At 39.9% G+C, this 21,619-nt stretch overlaps 1 protein-coding gene across 2 annotated transcripts in view; it reads left to right on the forward strand.

Annotated features, from left to right (window-relative positions):
* Positions 1-20,768, forward strand: part of LOC145347795 (SWI/SNF-related matrix-associated actin-dependent regulator of chromatin subfamily A containing DEAD/H box 1-like) — an 85,415-nt gene extending 64,647 nt beyond the window's left edge. For both annotated transcript variants that reach the window (XM_080195625.1, XM_080195634.1), the window contains 9 exons: positions 572-709; positions 5,121-5,216; positions 8,223-8,340; positions 9,751-9,869; positions 11,337-11,525; positions 12,863-12,981; positions 14,370-14,552; positions 18,973-19,082; positions 19,853-20,768. In XM_080195625.1, the coding sequence (XP_080051751.1) occupies positions 572-709; positions 5,121-5,216; positions 8,223-8,340; positions 9,751-9,869; positions 11,337-11,525; positions 12,863-12,981; positions 14,370-14,552; positions 18,973-19,082; positions 19,853-19,914 (1,134 nt within the window). In that variant the 3' untranslated portion in view covers positions 19,915-20,768. The remainder of the gene's footprint in view (positions 1-571; positions 710-5,120; positions 5,217-8,222; positions 8,341-9,750; positions 9,870-11,336; positions 11,526-12,862; positions 12,982-14,369; positions 14,553-18,972; positions 19,083-19,852) is intronic.
* The last annotated feature ends 851 nt before the right edge of the window (positions 20,769-21,619 follow it).

The raw sequence follows: 21,619 nt of genomic DNA on the forward strand, positions 1-21,619 counted from the left end.
TTTTCTATTGTTTCAGATTTTGAGCATCTGCGGTATTTTTCTTTTATTTAATTCATTGCTTGATATGGTATAGTTTCCTTTATGGGGCAGCACAGTGGTTAGCACTGCTTCCTCACAGTGCCAGGGATCTGGGTTCAATTCCCGGCTTGGGTCACTGTCTGTGCGAAGTCTGCACGTCCTCCCCGTGTCTGCGCAGGTTTCCTCCAGGTGCTCCGGTTTCCTCCCACTGTCCAAAAATGTGCCGGTTAGGTGGATTGGCCATGATAAATTGCCTCTTAGTGTCAGGTGGACTAGCTAGGATAAATGCATGGGGTTAAATACATGCCCGTGTGTGATTGTGGTCGGTGCAGACTTGATGGATTGAATGGCCTCCTTCTGCATGTAGGACTCTGATTCTATTAGACCTATATCATTGTGATAGTCTCAAATACTTACTGTCTTAGAATAATTCTGCTCCTTGTAATTTTCATTTAGTGTGTCAATGTACTTTAGAGCGAGCTGAATAAAAAATATTTTAAGTGTGAGTAATCTGAGTTTGAAACTCTGATCAGATTGTGTTTTCAATTACTAGGCTGAACATCGCTTGCTGTTAACTGGGACTCCACTGCAGAATAATCTTCTAGAATTGATGTCGCTGTTGAATTTTGTCATGCCAAACATGTTCAGTAGTAGTACCAGTGAAATTCGCAGGATGTTTTCCTCAAAAACTGTAAGTATTAGGCCATCTATAGAGTAGTTCTATAGCTAGATGTATATTGAGAAGGATTCATGTATTTTTTTTAAAAAGGCATTTGTGGTACTAGAGCACTGATCCAATGATAACCAATCCAGAATTTGTATTTGCCTCAATTTTTACTGTACTCAGGCAACCTGTTTATTTTCAGTAACGAAGCAAAACAAATTTTTAAAAAATCATCTTGTGGCATTTAAATTTCTATTTCACTGCCAGTGGGTTCTCCAACTCTAGTGACAAATCTTCAAAGTAAACAAGGCAAATCTATTATCAAAAACAGAAAATAATTGGAAAACTCAGCAGCTCTGAGGGGCATAGATAGGATGAACGCACACAATCTTTTTCTAAAGTAAGGGAATTGAACATAAGAACATAAGAAATAGGAGCAGGAGTAGGCCATCTAGCCCTTCGAGCCTGCCCTGCCATTCAATAAGATCATGGCTGATCTGTCGTGGCTCAGTTCCACATTCCCGCCCTCTCCCCATAACCCTTAATCCCCTCTCTTATCAAAAACTCATCAACCCGCTTCTTAAAAATATTTAGCGAGGCAGCCTCCACCACTTCAACGGGCAGAGAATTCCAGAGATTCACCACCCTTTGAGTGAAGAAGTTCCTCCTCAACTCTGTTCTAAACCGCCCCCCCCTTTATCTTGAGGCTGTGCCCCCTAGTCCTACTGTCTTTTTTGAGCGGGAAGAGTGTCTCCACCTCTATCCTATCCATCCCATTCATCATCTTATACGTCTCAATGAGATCTCCCCTCATTCTTCTAAACTCTAACGAGTACAAGCCTAGTTTATTCAGCCTCTCCTCATAGCTCAACCCCCTCAACTCCGGTATCAGCCTAGTAAACCTCCTCTGCACTCCCTCCAAGGCCAAAATATCTTTGCGCAGGTGCAGCGCCCAAAACTGCACACAGTACTCCAGCTGCGGCCTCACCAATGCCCTATACAGCTGCAGCAAGACCTCCCTACTTTTATATTCAATCCCCCTCGCTATGAAGGCCAGCATCCCATTCGCCTTCCTGACCACCTGCTGCACCTGCAAGCTGGGTTTTTGCGACTCATGCACAAGGACCCCGAGGTCCCTCTGCACCGTCGCCTGCTGCAGTTTTTCGCCACGTAAGTAATAGTCCTTCCTACCATTCTTCCTACCAAAGTGGACCACCTCACACTTGCCAACATTAAATTCCATTTGCCATTTCCTGGCCCATTCACCCAGCCTATCTAGATCCTTCTGCAGACTCTCCACACCCTCCGCACAATTTGTCGTTCCCCCGATCTTGGTGTCATCAGCAAATTTCGACACCCTACACTCGGTTCCCTCCTCCAGATCATCTACATAAATGGTAAATAGCTGAGGCCCCAGCACCGACCCCTGGGGCACTCCACTAGTCACCATCCGCCAATCCGAATAGCACCCGTTGACCCCCACTCTCTGCCTCCTATTTGACAACCAATCCTCTGTCCACGCTAACACCCTACCCCCAACTCCATGTCCCTCGACCTTCTGCAGTAATCTCTTGTGAGGTACTTTGTCAAACGCCTTCTGAAAATCCAGAAAGACCACATCCACCGGCTCTCCTCTATCCACCGCCCTAGACACATCCTCATAGAACTCCAGTAAATTTGTCAGACACGACTTCCCTTTAATGAAACCGTGCTGCGTCTGCTCTATCAAGCAATTCCCTTCAAGATGCCTCGCAATTTCCTCCTTAATGACGGATTCTAACATTTTACCTACCACAGACGTTAAACTAACCGGCCTATAATTCCCCGCCTTTTGCCTGGCACCCTTCTTAAACAACGGCGTAACATTAGCTGTTTTCCAATCTTCCGGCACTTCCCCGGAATCCAGCGACGTCTGGAAAATAACCACCAAGGCATCCACTATCACCTCCGCCATTTCTTTCAGAACCCTCGGATGCATTCCATCCGGTCCTGGGGACTTGTCCACAATCAGCCCCTCCAGTCTGTCGAGCACCGCCTCTCTAGTAACAGTAGTGTCATTAAGTCCCTCCAGTCCTACCACCTTTCCATCGCTAACACCCGGCAAATTATTCACATCCTCCTCCGTGAAGACAGAAACAAAAAAGTTATTCAATACCTTAGCCATATCCCCATCCCCTACCACTAGGTCCCCTTTCTCATCCTGTAAAGGACCAACGTTCACCCTAGCCAGCCTCTTCCTTTTTATATATTTATAAAAACTCTTGCTATCCTTTTTTATATTAAGCGCTAGCCCAGCTTCATAGTTTCTCCTACCCTCCTTTATCAACTTCTTTGTCAATCTTTGTTGACATTTAAACCTCTCCCAATCCTCTTCTCGCCCACTACTCTTAGCTACTCTAAATTCCTCCGCTTTTAATTTAACACTTTCCTTCACCTCCTTCGTTATCCACGGCTTATTACCTCTCCTTCTACAGTCCTTTTTGACCATCGGAATAAATTTCTGCTGAGCACCAAGAAAGATCTCCTTAATGATCCTCCACTGCTCCTCAGCACACCCTCCCTCCAACGCGCTGCCCCAGTCAACATTCGCCAATTCTCTCATCCTACCGTACTCCCCTCTATTCAAACAAAGTACGCGTGTCCGGGAACCCACTTTCTCCTCCTCCATCTGCACCAGAAACTCCACCAGACAATGATCACTCTCCCCAAGAGGATCCTTCACCGCAAGGTCCCTAATTCTACCTGCCTCGTTGAAAACTAGAGGGCATAGATTTAAGGTGAGAGGAGCAACTGCTTCACGCAGAGGGTAGTGCATGTATGGAATGAGCTGTCAGAGGAAATGGTTGAGGGGGGCAGGTTCAATAGCAACATGTAAAAAGCTTTTGGCTAAGTACGTGGATGGGAATGGATTAGAGGGATTTGGGGCCAAACACGGGCAACTGGGACTAGCTGGGAGGACACCATGGTCGGGTTGGGCCGAAGGGCCAGGGTCCATGTTGTACTGCTCTGATTCTGGTGAAATATGTAGCAAGAGAACACTAATATATTAAGTTCAATAAGACTCTTCGAAACATGAGAGAAGAGGTTGAATAAAGAGGGGAAAGGCAGGTGAAGCAGAATAGAAGACCACCGATAGGTTGAAGGGCAGAAGAGATTAAATGACAAAGATGTCATGGAATATAAGTCAAAGAAATTGATGGTATTAAAAACTTAAAGCTTTGACCTAAAATAGGTGTTAATAACTGAATAAAGGGCAACGCTGCCTGAAAGTGAAGCAGCAGAATGTGTTGATAGTAGAAAAGATGTCAGTTGTCTGAAAACAAAACTGGAAAATCTTGTTGCTACAGGCGAGCTGTATGCAATCAAAGGGCGTGAATTTAGCAGTTATTGTTCAGACAGCAACATAAAAACAAGTGGGCATTTTTCTGTCAGGAATGGATAAGAATCTATTCTTAACAGATGAGTTTCCCATTACAGGCCTGTAAAGTGGCTCTTTTACAGCATTTGGTAAAGGCAGTTTTGCCAGGTGAAGAAGGTCACATCAAGAGATGTGCAAGCCTTTTGTGTAGGCAGTTGTTTTGAAGCGAACCTGAGTGCAGCAGATATTATCTTGTAATATGTTTGGGGCATTTCTGCAGTCCCAAACCTGAAGTTTGTATTGTCAAGCTATACTCAGAATGGTTGCTTGTGTTCTGTTGCTATATCTTTGAAGGTGTATGTGAATGTAGTGCTCAGAAAAGATGCTTATAAAAGATGTTTTTGTCTCTCATAACCTTGTTTTTCTTTGTACTTTTTTTTTCTAAAATAAGCTTTAGTGACAATCTCCCTGAATGTCTTAAATGTTTATGGGTTGAATTAATGTATAAGCACCAGAACTCTTTGATATCCCCCACACCCCAATCCCCTCTATTTTTCTACATCAAGTATCTGTATCAAATGGTGCTAGTCAATAATGTGATTTAGCTGATTTAAAATAAATATCTCTGGACTTCACTATGTACAAGGCCAACTTAGAAACCCCATATGGCATTCCCATTTCCTACTAACAGAAGCTCTGGTGCGAGATTGCCAATTTAGTGTTACTTTGTGTAGCCTTGTACCAAGCATCTGTGTCCATTAAGAACCATCTACACTCATTTTGTGTAGGATTGTTGCTGCTAAAAAAGAATTTAATCTGTTGAGAGCTGTGTTCTGCACTAACCAGTGTTTCTGGTGGATGGTTTCAGAGGTGAATGCTGAAAATGTGATTGCTTTTATTCACAGGTTCTGGGAGTGTAGTCTACTGTTATTCATGTACTTGTATTTTCTCCAAAATAACTGTTTTCCTATTTTTTTTCAGTTGATTCAAGCGCAAAGGTACTTCTGGCATAACCACTGTTTGATTGTTTTAATTTATTCCATACTACAGTTTACTGAATTTCTTCTTGTTTCTTTGTAGAAAATCTTGGAGCAGCAAAGTACTTTTGAGAAAGGGAGGATTGCTCATGCCAAAAAGATCATGAAGCCATTTATCTTGAGGCGGGTAAAGAGTGAGGTAATATATTTCTACCTGCAATCTGATGCGTTGATAGCTTTATTTTCTGACGTATAAAGTGTTGTCTGAATGATGTTTCTGTTACATTGTGCAGACTTGGCATGTTGCACAATGCTATCAGCGCAAAGTGTACATGTGATTGTAAGTCACCACCTATTAATTGTGCAGGCTTCTTCAGTAGCGTTGTTCTGCAAGAGACTGTTTTGAACATGTATACACTACAAAAATAACTAAAATTAAATACTGAAAATTCTGGAAGACTACCTGTATTTTCATGACACTGGATGTCCCAAAGTGCCTCATAGCCGTGGAAGTAATTTTTGGAGTATGGTCATTTTTATAATGGACGAAACGTGGTAACTAATTTGCATGCAGCAAACTCCCCCAAACAACCGTGTGATAATGACCAGCCAAGTTGCACGCACCAAGGTCCCACAAAACAATGACTTAAATAGCTTTAGGGTTGGTGGTTGAGGGATAAATACTGGCCATGACGCCATGGAGAATTTCTCCTGTTCTTCAGAATAATTTTTTGGGATTTCTTATCAACAAGAACTGACCGATGGGAACAACGTTTCCAAACAGCTACATCTCCAACAGTGCAGCACTCCCTCAGTATTTCATTAAAGAGCCAGCTTTGAATTTTGTGCTCAAGCTCTGGAACTGAACTTAATATTCTTGAATGTGGTTCAGGATCGAGGAGCTGGAGCTAGCTCTGATTAAAGGCCTTCAAACTGAAGCACTAGCTCCATTTCTGTCTCCATTGATGGTGCCTGACCTACTGAGTATTGTGTCAGCATTTTCTGTTTTTATTTGAGATTTTTAGTATCTGTGGTATTTTGCTTTTATAATAAACAATACTGAGTCTAGTTTTGGACCTTTTAAAGTCACAACATGTCATCAGAATATAATTGGCCAAGTTGCTAGTGCATTGAGAAAATTGTTCAAAGTTTTCTTAATTTATCTTTTATTATTTGAATAAAAATGTCATTGTTGATATTACCTGCAGTTCACCTAATTTGATAGCGTACACTAGAATATAAACTGTTGATTCTGCTGGAAGAAATTAGTTCACTTGCCGAATATTTTTACCTGTTGTGCACCAGTAAGCAATTCCCCCCAGAAAAAATGAGATGAGCAAATTATTTGAGGTGTATTTTTTAAAAAATTTTCAGCTTAATGGATGTCATAGGGCCTTTTCTATTTGGGTTTTTCTTTTTATTTTCACTTCCTGCTGGCCCCTCGGGAGGCAGTTGCTTCCTTAGATGAAAAACTTTAACATCTCCCACGTGCCTGTTTTTCAACATGAATCTATGCAACAAGTAGTGGTACAGGCTTCAAGTTGTTCTCATCTGATGTCTGTTCTTCCAAACTTACCTACATAGGTCCCTGATTGAAGACTAAAAGACGGGTATCTAGTAGCCAGAATCTAGCAAATAAATTTCTTCCCATCCAACCGGAGCTCTTTGTAGGACACATACTGTACACTACTCCAAGCTATGAATACCTTATAAATATAAGCCTTTAAATAGAATACAGGTAACTATTGTTTCCGGTGGGAATGCATCAGCTATGGCCCTTTTTATTTAGTAAATTGCTTTTAATTATTGATAATACAATGTTGGAGGTTTTCTTCAGAGGCTAAGTATTGACCTTAATTTTAGCTAATACAAAGACTAGCGACTGTAGTATCCTAGTGAAAGACGTTTCTTTATTGACCAATGTACGCTGGGAGAGAAGGATTGGGCGATCCAACACTTCTCTGAAGTTTCATCACATCGGCAATATAGTTATACAATTTTCAGAAGTCATTCTACATGCCCACTGGCTCATGCTCAGTCGAAAATGAAGCAGTCATCGTTAATACAAGTCAATCATTATTAGTAAATGTCATATACCTCGGTCAATTACAGTTGTCCTCTGTAGGGACAGCATGGGAATAGTGGTTACCAGTGATTTCTGATTGACTGCTTTTCTCATGGCCACCTGTTAGGACTCCAAACTATCTTTCTTGGTTTAAGGCTTTGTCTAGTCATTAAGTTGTCTGAGTTTGCTGGCTTTGTCCATGGCTTATGAATTTTCTATTTGTAAGGACTGTCTAAAGTCCATGCTGATAAGAGCTATGCTTCTGAGTGTGTTGTTTTAAAGAATGTGGTTCACTTTACTGGACTATTTTCCTATGATGTCTTAGAACTCTGTACCATTAGCCAAGCTGTATGTTCTTTCAATACACACTTATTTCAAGAATACATGTTTAACTTCTCTAACTGTGGTTATATGTGTTTCTATGGAAACAGTACTTCCTTAAAATACACATAAAGGGCAGCCTGTAACTCTTATCCTAAATTAATCCACTCTGCTTTAATGGTCTTTTAGTTTTTTATCCTAAGGTATTTTGAATCTATCTAACACACAATCCATTGTTGCTAGAAGTACTTCTCAAGCTACTAGTATTTAATGAATCATTGATCCTTGATGTCCACACTTCTGATCCTTGAGGCACTCATTCCACTTGTACTTGTTTTTAGTCACTCTTGTTCTATTGGAATTGTGTGTTCTAGATGCTTTGAAAGTCAGGTTTTAAGCAGTTTTGCCCCACTGGTAGATCAATCCCAAGACTAAACCGAAAATTGATTGATATCAACAACTTGTTAAGTATGCAAATCAGTGAGAATTTTAATTTGAATATTAATATGGCCTTTGGTGTTAAAGGTCTGCAGCCTGCAAAACAAAACTGTACTCTAGCCATTTTGACCATCTGAAACAGACTACTTCATTTTAGCAAAGTTTTTTTGTGTTTTCCCAACAAAAATAAGTATAAATGTAAGTTCCAAACATGGAAAGAACAGATTTCAAAAATGCTTTAGACTTTATTTGTATGTTTTAATGGGCTGTAAATCAATTGATTGCGTTGGAAAATGGCCACTGTCAGCTCTTGTGTTCCTATTGCTGTTTCTGGTTTTGAAAGTTGCTTCATTATTTAAGTGTACTAAATCTGTTTTTTAGGTCTTGCAACAACTGCCACCCAAACAAGATCGCATAGAAATATGTTCATTGTCTGATAAACAGGAACAGGCATATTCTGCCCTCTACAAGAAGTTGAAAAAATCTATCAACAGTAATGGTACATTCTTTAAACTAGGCTTGTACTCGTTAGAGTTTAGAAGAATGAGGGGAGATCTCATTGAGACATATAAGATGATGAATGGGATGGATAGGATAGAGGTGGAGAGACTCTTCCCGCTCAGAAAGGACAGAAGGACTAGTGGGCACAGCCTCAAGATAAAGGGGGGGGGCGGTTTAGAACGGAGTTGAGGAGGAACTTCTTCACTCAAAGGGTGGTGAATCTCTGGAATTCTCTGCCTGTTGAAGTGGTGGAGGCTGCCTCGCTAAATATTTTTAAGACGCGGGTTGATGGGTTTTTGATAAGAGAGGGGATTAAGGGTTATGGGGAGAGGGCGGGAATGTGGAACTGAGCCACGACAGATCAGCCATGATCTTATTGAATGGCGGGGCAGGCTCGAAGGGCTAGATGGCCTACTCCTGCTCCTATTTCTTATGTTCTTATGTTCTATACCTGATGTATTCTACACAAGTCTGTCTCCTGGGTGTTCGTCTTAATTAAGTGTCATTTTAGTTATGTTTTTCTGTCATATAGTAGCTTTTAAAAACGGCACTACTTCCCAATTAGACCAAAAGGATGATGAGTTCATTCTTAATGAAGGAAAAAATATTTTAAAATCTGCTGAGTTTTGTTTGATCACCACTACCTATTGTGTTATGGATAAATATCAAGAGCATGAGTGGTAGTCCCAGGATCTTTTATGTTTAAAAGTTAAATACCATTTTAATGACATTTTGTGGTAGCTTGCACCCATATTCCGTTCCCATGACATTAGTACACTGTGCCTTAGTACTGGTCTGATGAAAATAGAATGAGTGAATTACCTTCAAGAACATGGATGATTTTAAGAAATATCACAAAGCATCAAGAATTTGAAGGAGCAACATGCCCTCATACGTAATATAGCCAGAAATGATGGAGGTAGCTTATATTTATACATTGTACTTAATTAAAGTCCATATAATTTTAAATAAAAGCTGTGAGAAGCTGATTGAAAAAGGTAGTGAATGCAACTTGTTTGCAGAATACTAACTTGCACAATAAAGGTGCAATTCTGCCATTTGACTTATTAATGTATTTTCTTTATTTCCCTTGTGTCATCTTGTACTGCAACCTGACCCCTGAACAGAAACCCTTTTCACATTTTTCCTCCCAAGGCGACTTCCATAGTGGAATTGTTTGGCAATGAAGATCAGCAGATCATGTCTGCCTTATGCATGTTTCTCCATAATGTGCCAGTTTGATCGTTGAATCTTTCAGTTATATTTGGAAAACGCATGAAATTAGATCCAAATGTAGGAAGGGGTCGTCTTTTATTCTTGCAAATGACTTTATTTTCACTTAATACATTTTACAAATTCTACTCATTTGACAGTCTTCTAATTTGACTTCTGTATTTTTTTCTCTCAGAAAAGAATGAATTATGTAATGTGATGATGCAGCTTCGAAAGATGGCAAACCACCCACTGCTCCATAGGCAGTATTACACTGCAGAAAAACTCAGAAAAATGGCCAAGCTGATGAAAAAGGTAAGGTTTAAAGTTTATTAGTGTCACAAATAGGCTTACATTGCAATGTTAATGAAGCTACAGAGAAAATCCCCTAGTCGCCACACTCCGGCGCCTGTTTGGGTACACGGAGGGAAAAATTAGCGTGGCCAATGCACCTAACCAGCAATTCTTTCGGCTCGTGGGAGGAAACCAGAGTACCTGGAGGAAATCCATGGAGAAGGTGGAACGTGCAAACTCCACAAGACAGTGACCCAAGCCAGGAATTGAACCCGGATCCCTGACGTGGTGAGGCAGCAGTGTTAACCACTGTGCCACTATGCTGTTGGAAATCAAGGATGCTGCAATTTCACAGCGTTCTTGATTGCTTCCAAAATAAAATCACGACTACCTATTTGCATCAACATGGAGAAGATGATCTTGAATTATAATCCCAGTTAATAATACTAGACAAGTCAGAGCCAAGGTGAATCTTGGCTTAATAGGCCTTAATATTGTTTCTTTGAAACTGGAGGTCAGTTACTGAACACATCTGCCAGCAGACTTTTAACACAAAATGTTCATTGTAGGAGAAAAATGAACCATATTTCACTATACAGAAAGATTTCAATTCAGGCACCAGAAAATGATTCAGACTAGCGCTACTCCTTTTATCCAAGCAGTGCCATTGCACAAAAACACAATGAAAATCTTCCACTATCTCAACACCGCAGTTTCTTACTTGGGCTGCCATGGTTATGAGCTATTTTCTTCCGTTGGATTTCACTTGATGTTTTATTTCTCGGTTTGTTTGTCTGTCTCCTTTTAGACACCCAAAAAACATAATCTAAATTCTCTATTACTTTAACTTCAGAGCAAACACATGAGTTCCTTATACTCAGTTCGTCAGCAGTCTTGCAGAATTTCTTAGTAGTGAGCTTACAATTTCTGCCTTCATGCTCTGGTAGACACGCACTAACTGAATTGCTCTTCTACCCTTCCCAGTATCTGTATCCCTGGACCCCTGTCGTTTGACAACTGCAGTTTTTTTTCCCTGAAATTACTGAACTAACTACTTTAACCTATCTTTTTGCTTCAAGGATTGTAAAATCTTGTTTAAAAGTACTCATATAAAAACAGGGCCTCGAGATCTTCCAGTACGCAGCTCACAAAAAAAACTCTTAAACTCGATCTATGTTTTTCCTCTAACGCCCACACACGCGCACACAAATTAAACGTAACAGAAGTAAGCTCTTGCACGAAATAGCTAATTTCTGAATAGCGTTTTACGTCTATAGATTAGCAATGTACGTGTGTCTTTAAATATTGCCAAAATTAAAAGAAGCTATTCCTTTTATCAAATTTTAGAAGGGAGATAAAAGCCCAGCTGCCTTCCTAAATCAATTGAGCCAGGCAGTACTTTGTGTGTGAAATCTACGATTTAAACATCCAGCGAGCAGGAGTAACTTGTCCATTCACATTTTGCTGCTACTTCGTACCTGTCTCTAGGAGCCCACTCACAGAGATGCCAATCCTGATCTCATCTTTGAAGACATGGAGGCGATGACTGATTTTGAATTGCACCATCTGTGTCAAGAATACAGTAGCCTAAGAAGCTTTCAGTTAGAAATGGAATTGCTCCTGGATTCAGGGAAGTTCCAAATTCTGGAGAATATACTTGCAGAGCTGAAGGAGGAGGTAATTTTTCAAACAATTATGATGGCACTTAGCCATTTTACATCATAGAGCTAAATGTGAAATAGCTTACAAATATTTGTTCTTGATGTGATTATTGCATAAACTGAAAGGACGTGCATACAGCAAATATTTTTGCACAGCCTGTTAACATGTGATGTTCAAGATTACTGAGCAATGCACTAGATTTGAAGATGCAATTTAGATCTCTGTTTTGCCCCTTCCCTTAAATGAGTATCTTGGCTGGAACAAGTCAGTGGTCTCTCCAGAATTTTCATGATGGGTATGCAGGGGCAGAAAAGGTACTCCAAACAATATAAATACAGTAGTCTCTCAACACCAGTTAAAGTCCAACAGGTTTATTTGGTAGCACAAGCTTTTGAAGCACTGCCCCTTCTTCAGGTGAGCACTCCAAAAGCTCGTTACTTACTGTGCCTACCCCAGTCCAACACCTGCATCTCCACATTGTCACAATAATAAAGATATAGTTTTTGTGTCTGAAAATTGCAGCCTCAATTGAAGCTTGTATTTGGACTGCTTAACGATGCAGGAAATTATTTCTGGTCCCTGCTTGCATTCAGGTTTTGTTAGTTCATTACATTAATAGTTACAACCATTTATTTTATTTCACCGAGAATATCTATCTGAGCATACTTCAATTGGACTTCAAACAAAAACACTACTTGTTTCCTTTGTTGTACACTGGAACTTTTGGAACAAGGTTAACCCTGTAGTAACAACAGATTTTCAAACTCTTCACGATGGCAACAGGAATGCAAATGGTTGTGTAACAGAGAATATTGGATGTAAAATAGAGCCATTAAAATTGTTACTTCTGTACTAAAGGATTATTGAATTGAATTTGGATCAGATGTCTTGAGTGCCACAGACAGGCATTATGTTATACAACTGCAAAGCAATCTCTTAAAACTGAGAGTAAGACACTTATTGATCTGGATTCTGAAATTTGCAAGTCATGTATTAAATTTTAATTTAACTAACAGATACCCAAACCAACCGATACTCGAGCACTTAAGGGGGGCAGACCGTATTAGTAGGTATATTTCACAAGTATGTTTCAGACCTCAAATAAACTATACTTCATAGGATACTTGCTACAGAACGAAACCAATGCCAGAGTGTACACATCTCATTTCAACCTCATATTTTTATCCACGTTTGTGAAGTCCAGTTGCAAGAATTTTAAGATGGATAGTTTTTGAGTATGCTGACAACTGGCATGCAGTGATTTTGAACCCAACTTCATGATGCTAACTTCAAATGGATAGGGTTCCAGCTTCTGCTTTGCATCAACTGGTCTAATTTGTTATTGTTAACAGGGTTCCAGAGTTGTCCTCTTTAGCCAGTTTACTATGATGTTGGACATTCTAGAAGTATTCTTAAGACATCATAAGCACAGATATCTGCGATTGGATGGCAAAACTCCAATTTCTGACAGGTAGAATACATGAATATTTCAAATTTCTGTACTGCGTGTATTAACGTAATGAACATTTTATCATCTCAGCTTCTCTCTCCCATAAATCGACGAGAAATTCTAATGCACGTTAATTGTTACAGTTGTGATCGTAAATTACTATCAATCAGGGATGCCTACATTCTGTTTGACTTTTAAGAAAGTAAAGAATTTTTTTAAAAATTGTAAATTCAATTTTTAAAATATAATCTAATGGTATATTTGTATTTCTGTAGTTTACATTTTTCCTGATTATCGTATCCTCAGAATAGATGCATCATGTTGGGAAGTAATTTAAGCAGATCCCATGTGGATTTTATGCTTTGTCACAATAAAGTCTACAGTTATTACACTCATTTCATTTCAACAAAATGGAGTCTTGTGACTAAATGGTACTAAAGAGACTCTTGCACTGGAATTTTCCTATTTTCCCCCCAAACCACATGAATCATAGTGGGCGGTGGGGCAGACCATGCAAAGATCTGTTGATCTCGGGTGGGATTTTCCAAGCCCAAGGTCTTTTCTGCTTCAGCTAGTTAAAATTCCCATGGTTTAGGCATCTTTTGTCTCTTTGTAGTAAATGTTTACACACCAAGCCACATTTTTTTAAAAATTGCTTTAAAAGAAGCATGGTTCAAGGCATAGAAAGATTTCTTTTCACAATAATGGATTATTTACATTTCAGAAATATGATCAACAGCCTTCAGTAACTAGAGAAAGATTCAGGGTTTTGCCTCAGAATTCCTTAGAAATTATTCCAAATGAATCTTGTTCAACGGGGCATTTTCTGACACACCAGCTTTCAAATTAGAGGCTCCAGTTACCACCTATAAAATTCTAAACAAGCTTTTGATTTATTAGTCAGTGTTCTTATTTTACATGACTTGCGTGGTTAGATCATTAGCACTTGATGTTTTTTTTTCTCTTTTCTACTTTAGTCTTGAGGATTTTTATGTGCTGCACTGGTAAAACCTAGACCTTTTCCCCGTCTCTGGAAACAGTATTTTGGCGATGGGGGCGGATGCTTTTGCCCAACTGCTCTAAACTTTTAAAGGCATGGATTTCTTTGAGGTGTTTGAAGTTGTGATAATATAGGAAAGATCTGTTGGATAGTTCAAGAAACCTAAACCTGAAAGCAGATGTTTTGACATTTATGTTGTGTTTTTTGTGAATTTGTATTCAAAATATGTTTCTATTTTGTCACAAGGTTTTTATTTTCAACATTTTAAATGCTTGAATTGAAGGCTTCCATTTGAGAGAGTGTTAAGAGCATTTAAATTCAGTAGGGAAAGGATCATTTTTTATTAAGAGTTTGCATTTTTAGTTGTAAACAATTTACATGTGACTCTTTAACTGACTTTCTTTTTCAGAATCCACTTGATAGATCAGTTTAATACAGATATGGATATTTTTGTTTTCCTGTTATCAACCAAAGCCGGAGGACTGGGTATAAATCTCACCTCAGCCAACATTGTCATCCTTCATGATATTGACTGCAATCCCTATAATGATAAACAAGCAGAAGATCGATGTCACAGAGTAGGACAGAAAAAGTAAGATGAAAAATTAATGTTCACAATTCCTCTTCCCAGAGGTGCTTGTTTCAAAGCAGCTTAAGAGCACAATATTTTGGCTTTCCAATTCATTGTTAGGGTGATGGTTTATTCCTGTATTTCTCCAGTTGTTGGGTGGGTGAAATATCTGACACACCGAACTATTTCCCCAGAGAGGGGAATCTGAGCTAGTGAACTTACACTGCTCTCACGTGCTTCCTGAGGTTTGGTTTGAGAAGGTGGCTCACCGCCACCTTCTGTTGAACGCTTAAGGATGAGCAATAAATGCTGGCCGAGCCAGCGACGCCCACATACTGTGAACAACTAAATTCGGGAAAAACAAGATGCTTGCTCAATTGGCAGACTTTCCAACAGCTGCTTTTATCCTGTATTTGACCTGCGCTCTTACTAAAGCCCATCTGCCGTGGAGGCTTCTTGATTTGGTGTCAAATAACATAATATAAATAGCTTTAATTTTGCAATATAAAAATCTGATCTCTTGTGCAACATTATGGGATTAAGTGATTGGTCTCTATGCCAGACAGTAGTGTTGAGATTGGCAACACAGGTCTGCCTTAGTTTTGTCAAATTGCCCCTGATTTTTAGAGCTAAGTTTCTGATCTTGCTCAAGATTTAAGCAGTTATGTTCGTACTGTTTTTAGAATGTTTTCACCTGGGATCTGTTCCAGGGATTCTTTTGCATGGCACAACAGGTTTTGTTTGTACAAGCAGGAATTACGGGCAGTATTCTTCAGCATGAATTACAACATTCCCTCAAATTGTCATATTCCTTCAAGTATAATTGCTATATTTTTCCTTTTATGACAGCTGATTAGCATAATCCATCGCCAAAGGTAGTAACTCAGTTTTCTGCTTGTTTTGTGGTAGTTTTGGCTTTGTTGTAAGCTAGTTCAGAGGTCATGGGCAACTGCATTATTTCATTTTTTGTAAACTTTGTGTAAATGAATTCCAAATTTTACCTTGCTTAGCAATTAGAACATTTAAATTCTATAGCGCAAGGACCAATAAACTTGATGTCAGAGTTCTAAAAGAGGCACACTGCTGGCATAACAATATTTTCACTAAGTTTGCTTTTCTTTGTCATTAATAGATGACAAGTGTAATGAAAAGCATGTTAAACAGCCAGGATAACTGATGTATCAACTGCTAATAAGATGAGTAACTGCTGAGGATGCCTTTGAAAAACTTGAACTGTGCTCTGATGAGGCTTCCAACACCTTTCTAGCACTAAACTGATATAAAATATATAGTAATTAGCATTTAAGCAAATTATGAGCTCAACTGAATAAACTCAAATCATTCCATGATTTATAAGTCCTCATCGTCATAAGGGACATTTCTGAATATATGCCCCAGATCAGTTAAATACCATTGCTTCTCTCAGAATTACAATGGCTGGACAAAAAAAATAGAATCTCCAGACAACAGATGTTTGAATATTTCTATTCCAACATTGTGCATTATGAACCGTCTTAATAGCTGCAGCATTGGAGCAGCGAAGCATCCTTTTTTTTCAGCTTAGTATTTTATATGCTGATCAACATCGTGCATCTCTGTAAACTGGCTTGCAATTCTAATTCCATTTTTCTAAACCTTTGTTCTCATCACAGATTCATGTAACTCAAAATCTAGAGTTTCAGGATGGTGCACCTTAACACAAACTTGAGAATACTTTGATTTGCTTTATTTTATTCGTTCAGGGGTACGTGACTGTCATTGGCTAGACCAGCATTTATTGCCCACCCCTATTTGCCTTTGAGAAGGTGGTGATGAGCTGCTGCCTTGAACCACTGCAGTCCATGTGTTATAGGTAAATCCAGAGTGTTGCCCAGTGACATTGAAGGAAGGGCAGTACAGTTCCAAGTCAGAATGGTGTATCGCTTGTACGGGATCAGGCAGGTGGTGGTGTACCCGTGCATCTCCTGCCCTTCTAGGTCATGGGTTCAGAAAGTGCTGTTAAAGGAGTTTTGGCAAATACCTGCAGTGCATCTTATAGATGGTTCACACGGCTGCCGTTCTGCATCAGTGTAGAGGAAGTTGATATTTAAGGTGGTGGATAGGCTGTTTATCAAGCGGGCTGCGCTCTTCTCAGGGCTGTCGAGCTGCTTGAATGTTGTTGGAGCTCCACTTATCCAGGCAAATGGGGAGTATTCCATCATACTCCACACTTGTTCCTTGTACCTGGTGGCAGGCTTTGGGGGTTTAGGAGTGAGTATGTTCCAGTATTATCCACATCTGAAATTGGTTAAAAAATGATTTTCACCACAAAGCTGTTCTTATTGCAACACAAATAACACAAATCAGGTAGCTGGTGAAACTAGACTCATTGAATCTAAGTCCTGACTCCACTTGTGTGCAACATTGGTTATGCATGGTACCAAGGCACATCTGTGATTGCGAAGTGGCATCTTGTAATGTCAGCTGTTAATGTTCTACCACTGCCACAGCTGAATATAATCCAAATTAAAGAATCTGACATCTTGAATCATATGTAAAGATCAAAGCTTACTGCAGCCTTGAATCCTCGTCTGTTTATGTTGTGTATCCCCCAAAGCACCTTTCCAACAGCTAGTGTGGGTTTATCAATTTACAGCTCGAATTCTCTGACCTCACCTGCAGCTGGGATTCTCCAGTCTCTCTGCAGTGGATAACAATGAGTGCCAAATTTTCCAGTCTAGCTGGTGCGACACTGGTGAATTCCAGCAATAATTTATTGTGGACTGTTTTATCACTACAGATTTGCATGGATAAGTATCTTTTCAAAATTTCTTATATGGTTCAGCATTTGATTTCAGAGTTTAAAATGGGGGTGTCCAGCCATTTATTTGTTGGAAAAATAATTACAATGTTTTAAAAAAATAGAAATCCTAAGAGGAAGAAAGTATCACAACGAAATTAATGAGCAAGGCATTCAAAATATTTCAAGATTTCCAAATTTTGGGTCGGAACTGTTTAATATCTGCGGTTAGGCCTAGGTGTTTTATCCACTGTACCAGATCTGTTTTGCACAGGAGGGTTTAAGCAGAAACAATGAAAACTTGGTTATTACAGAAGGTCAGGGGGCATGGAGTAGGGTGTTAGCATGGATAGGGGATTGGCTGTCAAATAGGAGGCAGAGAGTGGGGGTGAATGGGTGCTATTCGGATTGGCGGTTGGTGACTAGTGGAGTGCCCCAGGGGTTGGTGCTGGGGCCTCAGCTATTTACCATTTATATAGATGATCTGGAGGAGGGAACCGAGTGTATGGTGTCGAAATTTGCTGATGACACCAAGATTGGTGGAACGGCAAATTGTGTGGAGGGTGTGGAGAGTCTGCAGAAGGATCTAGATAGGCTGGGTGAATGGGCCAGGAACTGGCAAATGGAATTTAATGTTGGCAAGTGTGAAGTTGTCCACTTTGGTAGGAATAATGGCACCCGAAAGATCAAGGACTATTAGTTACATGGCGAAAAACTGCAGCATGCGACGGTACAGACGGACCTCGGGGTCCTTGTGCATGAGTCGCAAAAACCCAGCCTGCAGGTGCAGCAGGTGGTCAGGAAGGCTAATGGGATGCTGGCCTTCATAGTGAGGGGGATTGAATATAAAAGTAGGGAGGTCTTGCTGTAACTGTACAGGGCACTGGTGAGGCCGCAGCTGGAGTACTGTGTGCAGTTTTGGTCGCCGCACTTACGCAAGGATATTTTGGCCTTGGAGGGAGTGCAGAGGAGGTTTACTAGGCTGATACCAGAGTTGAGGGGGTTGAACTATGAGGTGAGGCTGAATAAACTGGACTTGTACTCATTAGAGTTTAGAAGAATGAGGGAAGATCTCATTGAGACATATAAGATGATGAATGGGATGGATAGGATAGAGGTGGAGAGGCTCTTCCCGCTCAAAGGACAGTAGGACTAGAGGGCACAGCCTCAAGATAAAGGGGGGGGGGGGGTGGGGGTTAGAACGGAGTTGAGGAGGAACTTCTTCACTCAAAGGGTGGTGAATCTCTGGAATTCCCTGCCCGTTGAAGTGGTGGAGGCTGCCTCGCTAAATATATTTAAGACGTGGGTTGATAGGTTTTTGATAGGCAAGGGGATTAAGGGTTATGGGGAGAGGGCGGGAATGTGGAACTGAGCCACGACAGATCAGCCATGATCTTATTGAATGGCGGGGCAGGCTCGAGGGGCTAGATGGCCTACTCCTGCTCCTATTTCTTATGTTCTTATGTAGCAGAGAGGCACACAGGTTTGTCACTCGAATAACAAAGGCTGTTTTTTTTTATTGGAGCAAAGTAAATAGTTACCACAACTATTGAAGCAAAAATTATTACATTATCTAGAAGATAAATTGAGTAGGTATTTGAAAAGGAAGAATATGAAAAGATACAAGGAAATTCAATTATACTCTTACAATTTTGTTTGTAGGATAGTACATGTTATAAAACTGATCAGCAAAGGGACAATTGAAGAGTCCATGCTTAAAATTGGTGAACATAAACTGAAACTGGAACAGGACATGACTTCAACAGAAACAGGTGAGTTATGCAGCTGACTATCCAATATCATGTTTTCCTTTCCCCTCAGTACAAATTGTACCCCAGTTTCTGTTGGTTTGCTACATGGCAGTATTGAAAAATGGAGGTGGCTACACAACTGCTAAGTGTGTCTTTCCACGTACTTGCTACACATAGCTTTTTATTCAAATTTCTTTTTTCATACGGGACTCATGTCTGCCACAAGAATATATATTCTCCTGGAAGAGTCCTCGCAAAAAATTGAGAAGGCATGGCTTTTGTGCCAGGGATGTGGACAAGATTGGAAGCCATTTCCAGTGGTTAAAGAAAAATGTGCTAATCACACGATACCATCCAGTCTTTCTATTCTTTATTCCACTGCCTCTCAAAAATTATTTTCTTACTCTGTGATGTTCCCATTGCTGCTGTTGCAGTTAACTCCGATACCAAGATGTACATGGCAAGTTTTTTTACACAGAGGGTGGTGGGTCCCTGGAACTCGCTGCTGGGGGGAGATAGTGGAAGCAAATACAACAGATACTTTTTAAGGGGTGTCTTGACAAGCTCACATAAATAGGATGGGAATAGAGGGATATGATCCCCAGAAGGGTAGGAGGTTTCAGTTCAGTCGGCAGCAGCGTCAGTGCAGGCTTGGAGGGCCAGAGGGCCTGTTCTTGTGATGTAATTTTCTTTGTTCATTGTGAGCTGGCATTTCCAGGATTTTACAATACTTTTATTTAAAACTGCTGTAGATATTGTCAAGTTTTAATGTGAATTTCTTTGTTTTTAAGGAGGCGAGGGAAACATTCCACTTAATATAGCAACGCTGTTGAAGACTTCATTAGGGTTGTAACAATCGCCTGCTCTTTCCTACACCACCCCCATCCCATAAGCATTGTCAGGATAAACGAACTGAATTCGTGTGGAACACATCTCCAAAAAGGAACCTCTGATATTGCAATTGGAAGCAGTGAAACAGTCAATTAACAAGAGAATCAAATCAATTTTTTTGTTGTATGTGATGTATCAGGCCTATTTTTAATGAGAAAGTGGGAGCTGGGACCATTTTTGCGTGAGAATGCAGTTACAGAATCTGACCATTTCCAAACAGACACCAGAAACAAATTTTGATGTGTTAATATAGTATTACTGTAGTTTCATATTTAGACCACAAGAAGGCCTTACTGAAGCAGTCTAAATAGTAATGGTGTTCTCTAGTGGTAAAACATTGGAATTACAGCATTACAGTTCAATGCTTTCTCACCTCCTTTTCCAGATGCCTGTGACTTTACAGTAGTTTTCTCAGACCAGACACTTTGTTTGTTCCGATATATTGAATTATATTTGGCCTGCATTTCTCAATGAATTGTCCCTGATGAGGAATACAGTGCTTACTGAAACTCTAAACCTGCTAAGAAAATGTTCTAAACCTACCAGCTGCAAATTCTGCTAACAAATTCATCAGGAATGAAGAGAAGTCTCTCAATTTGTGGTCATTTTAAAACTTCTGTGGATTTTCTATCTCCAGAGACAGTAAAACTTGCGTGTTGGACCAATAATTGGAAACTTATTTTGGTTCAGTTCTGTGTTGCGTTGTGTATTCATAGTGAAGCCATATTTGCTTTGTTTACCTGACCTGTTGTATTGTTACTAACTGAAAAGGAGAAATTAAGTGCAAATAAAGATTCTTCAGTTTTGAAATATAAATTCTTGTGCTGAAGTATTCTCTTGAATCTGCTTCCACCACTCACTGGATGCATTCCTAAGCATTCACTGCATAGAAAATTATTTCTCTTATGTCACCATTAATTCTTTTTGCCTTCCATCTTAATTTGTGTGTTATGATTTTGAACATCTCTATTAAATCTGCTCTCAACCTTTCCTTCAAGGAGAACAAACCCCAGTCTCTTCAATTTATCTAGATATTTAAATTCACTCATCCCTTGGAACCACTTTCATCTTCTTTGTGCCTTCACACCCTTGTGCCCATAATTTGTCTCACAATAAGTTGAGATCCAATTAGTGTTTTTGAAAGTTCATCATAAATTACTGCTTTAGTACTCTCAGCCTCTATAAAGCCCAGGATTCCATTTGCCATTTTTGCAACCTATCCTGCCACCTTCAATGATTTGTGCACGTTATACCCTCAGATCTCTCTGCTCCTGCCCACATGTTAGAATTCTATCCTTTGCCTCTTGTCATTCTCTGAACAAATTGTCATTTTACATTTCTGTGCATTAAACTTCATCTGCCTTCTGTCTACTCACTTCAACAACCTGCTCATACCCTCTCAAAGTCAATCATCATCTTTCTCACAATGCTTGCAAACTTTGCCATCTGTACATTTTAAAACTGTGCCCTATATTCCCAAGTTTAAGTCATTGTGTGGTACTTTACCGAGCCACTTTTGGGAGTCTGTGTAGATCACAGCCTCAGCAATCCTTTGTTACCTTACATTCATGACTTCCCATTAACAAATCCATGCTGGGGTTCTTCCTCAATTAGTCTACACTTGTCCTACTGACAATTCTGTCCTCCCACCCCTGAAATTAAACTGA

Source organism: Carcharhinus amblyrhynchos, chromosome 1 (assembly GCF_965287045.1).
Source record: "Carcharhinus amblyrhynchos chromosome 1, sCarAmb.v2.hapA, whole genome shotgun sequence".
NCBI lineage: Eukaryota > Metazoa > Chordata > Chondrichthyes > Carcharhiniformes > Carcharhinidae > Carcharhinus > Carcharhinus amblyrhynchos.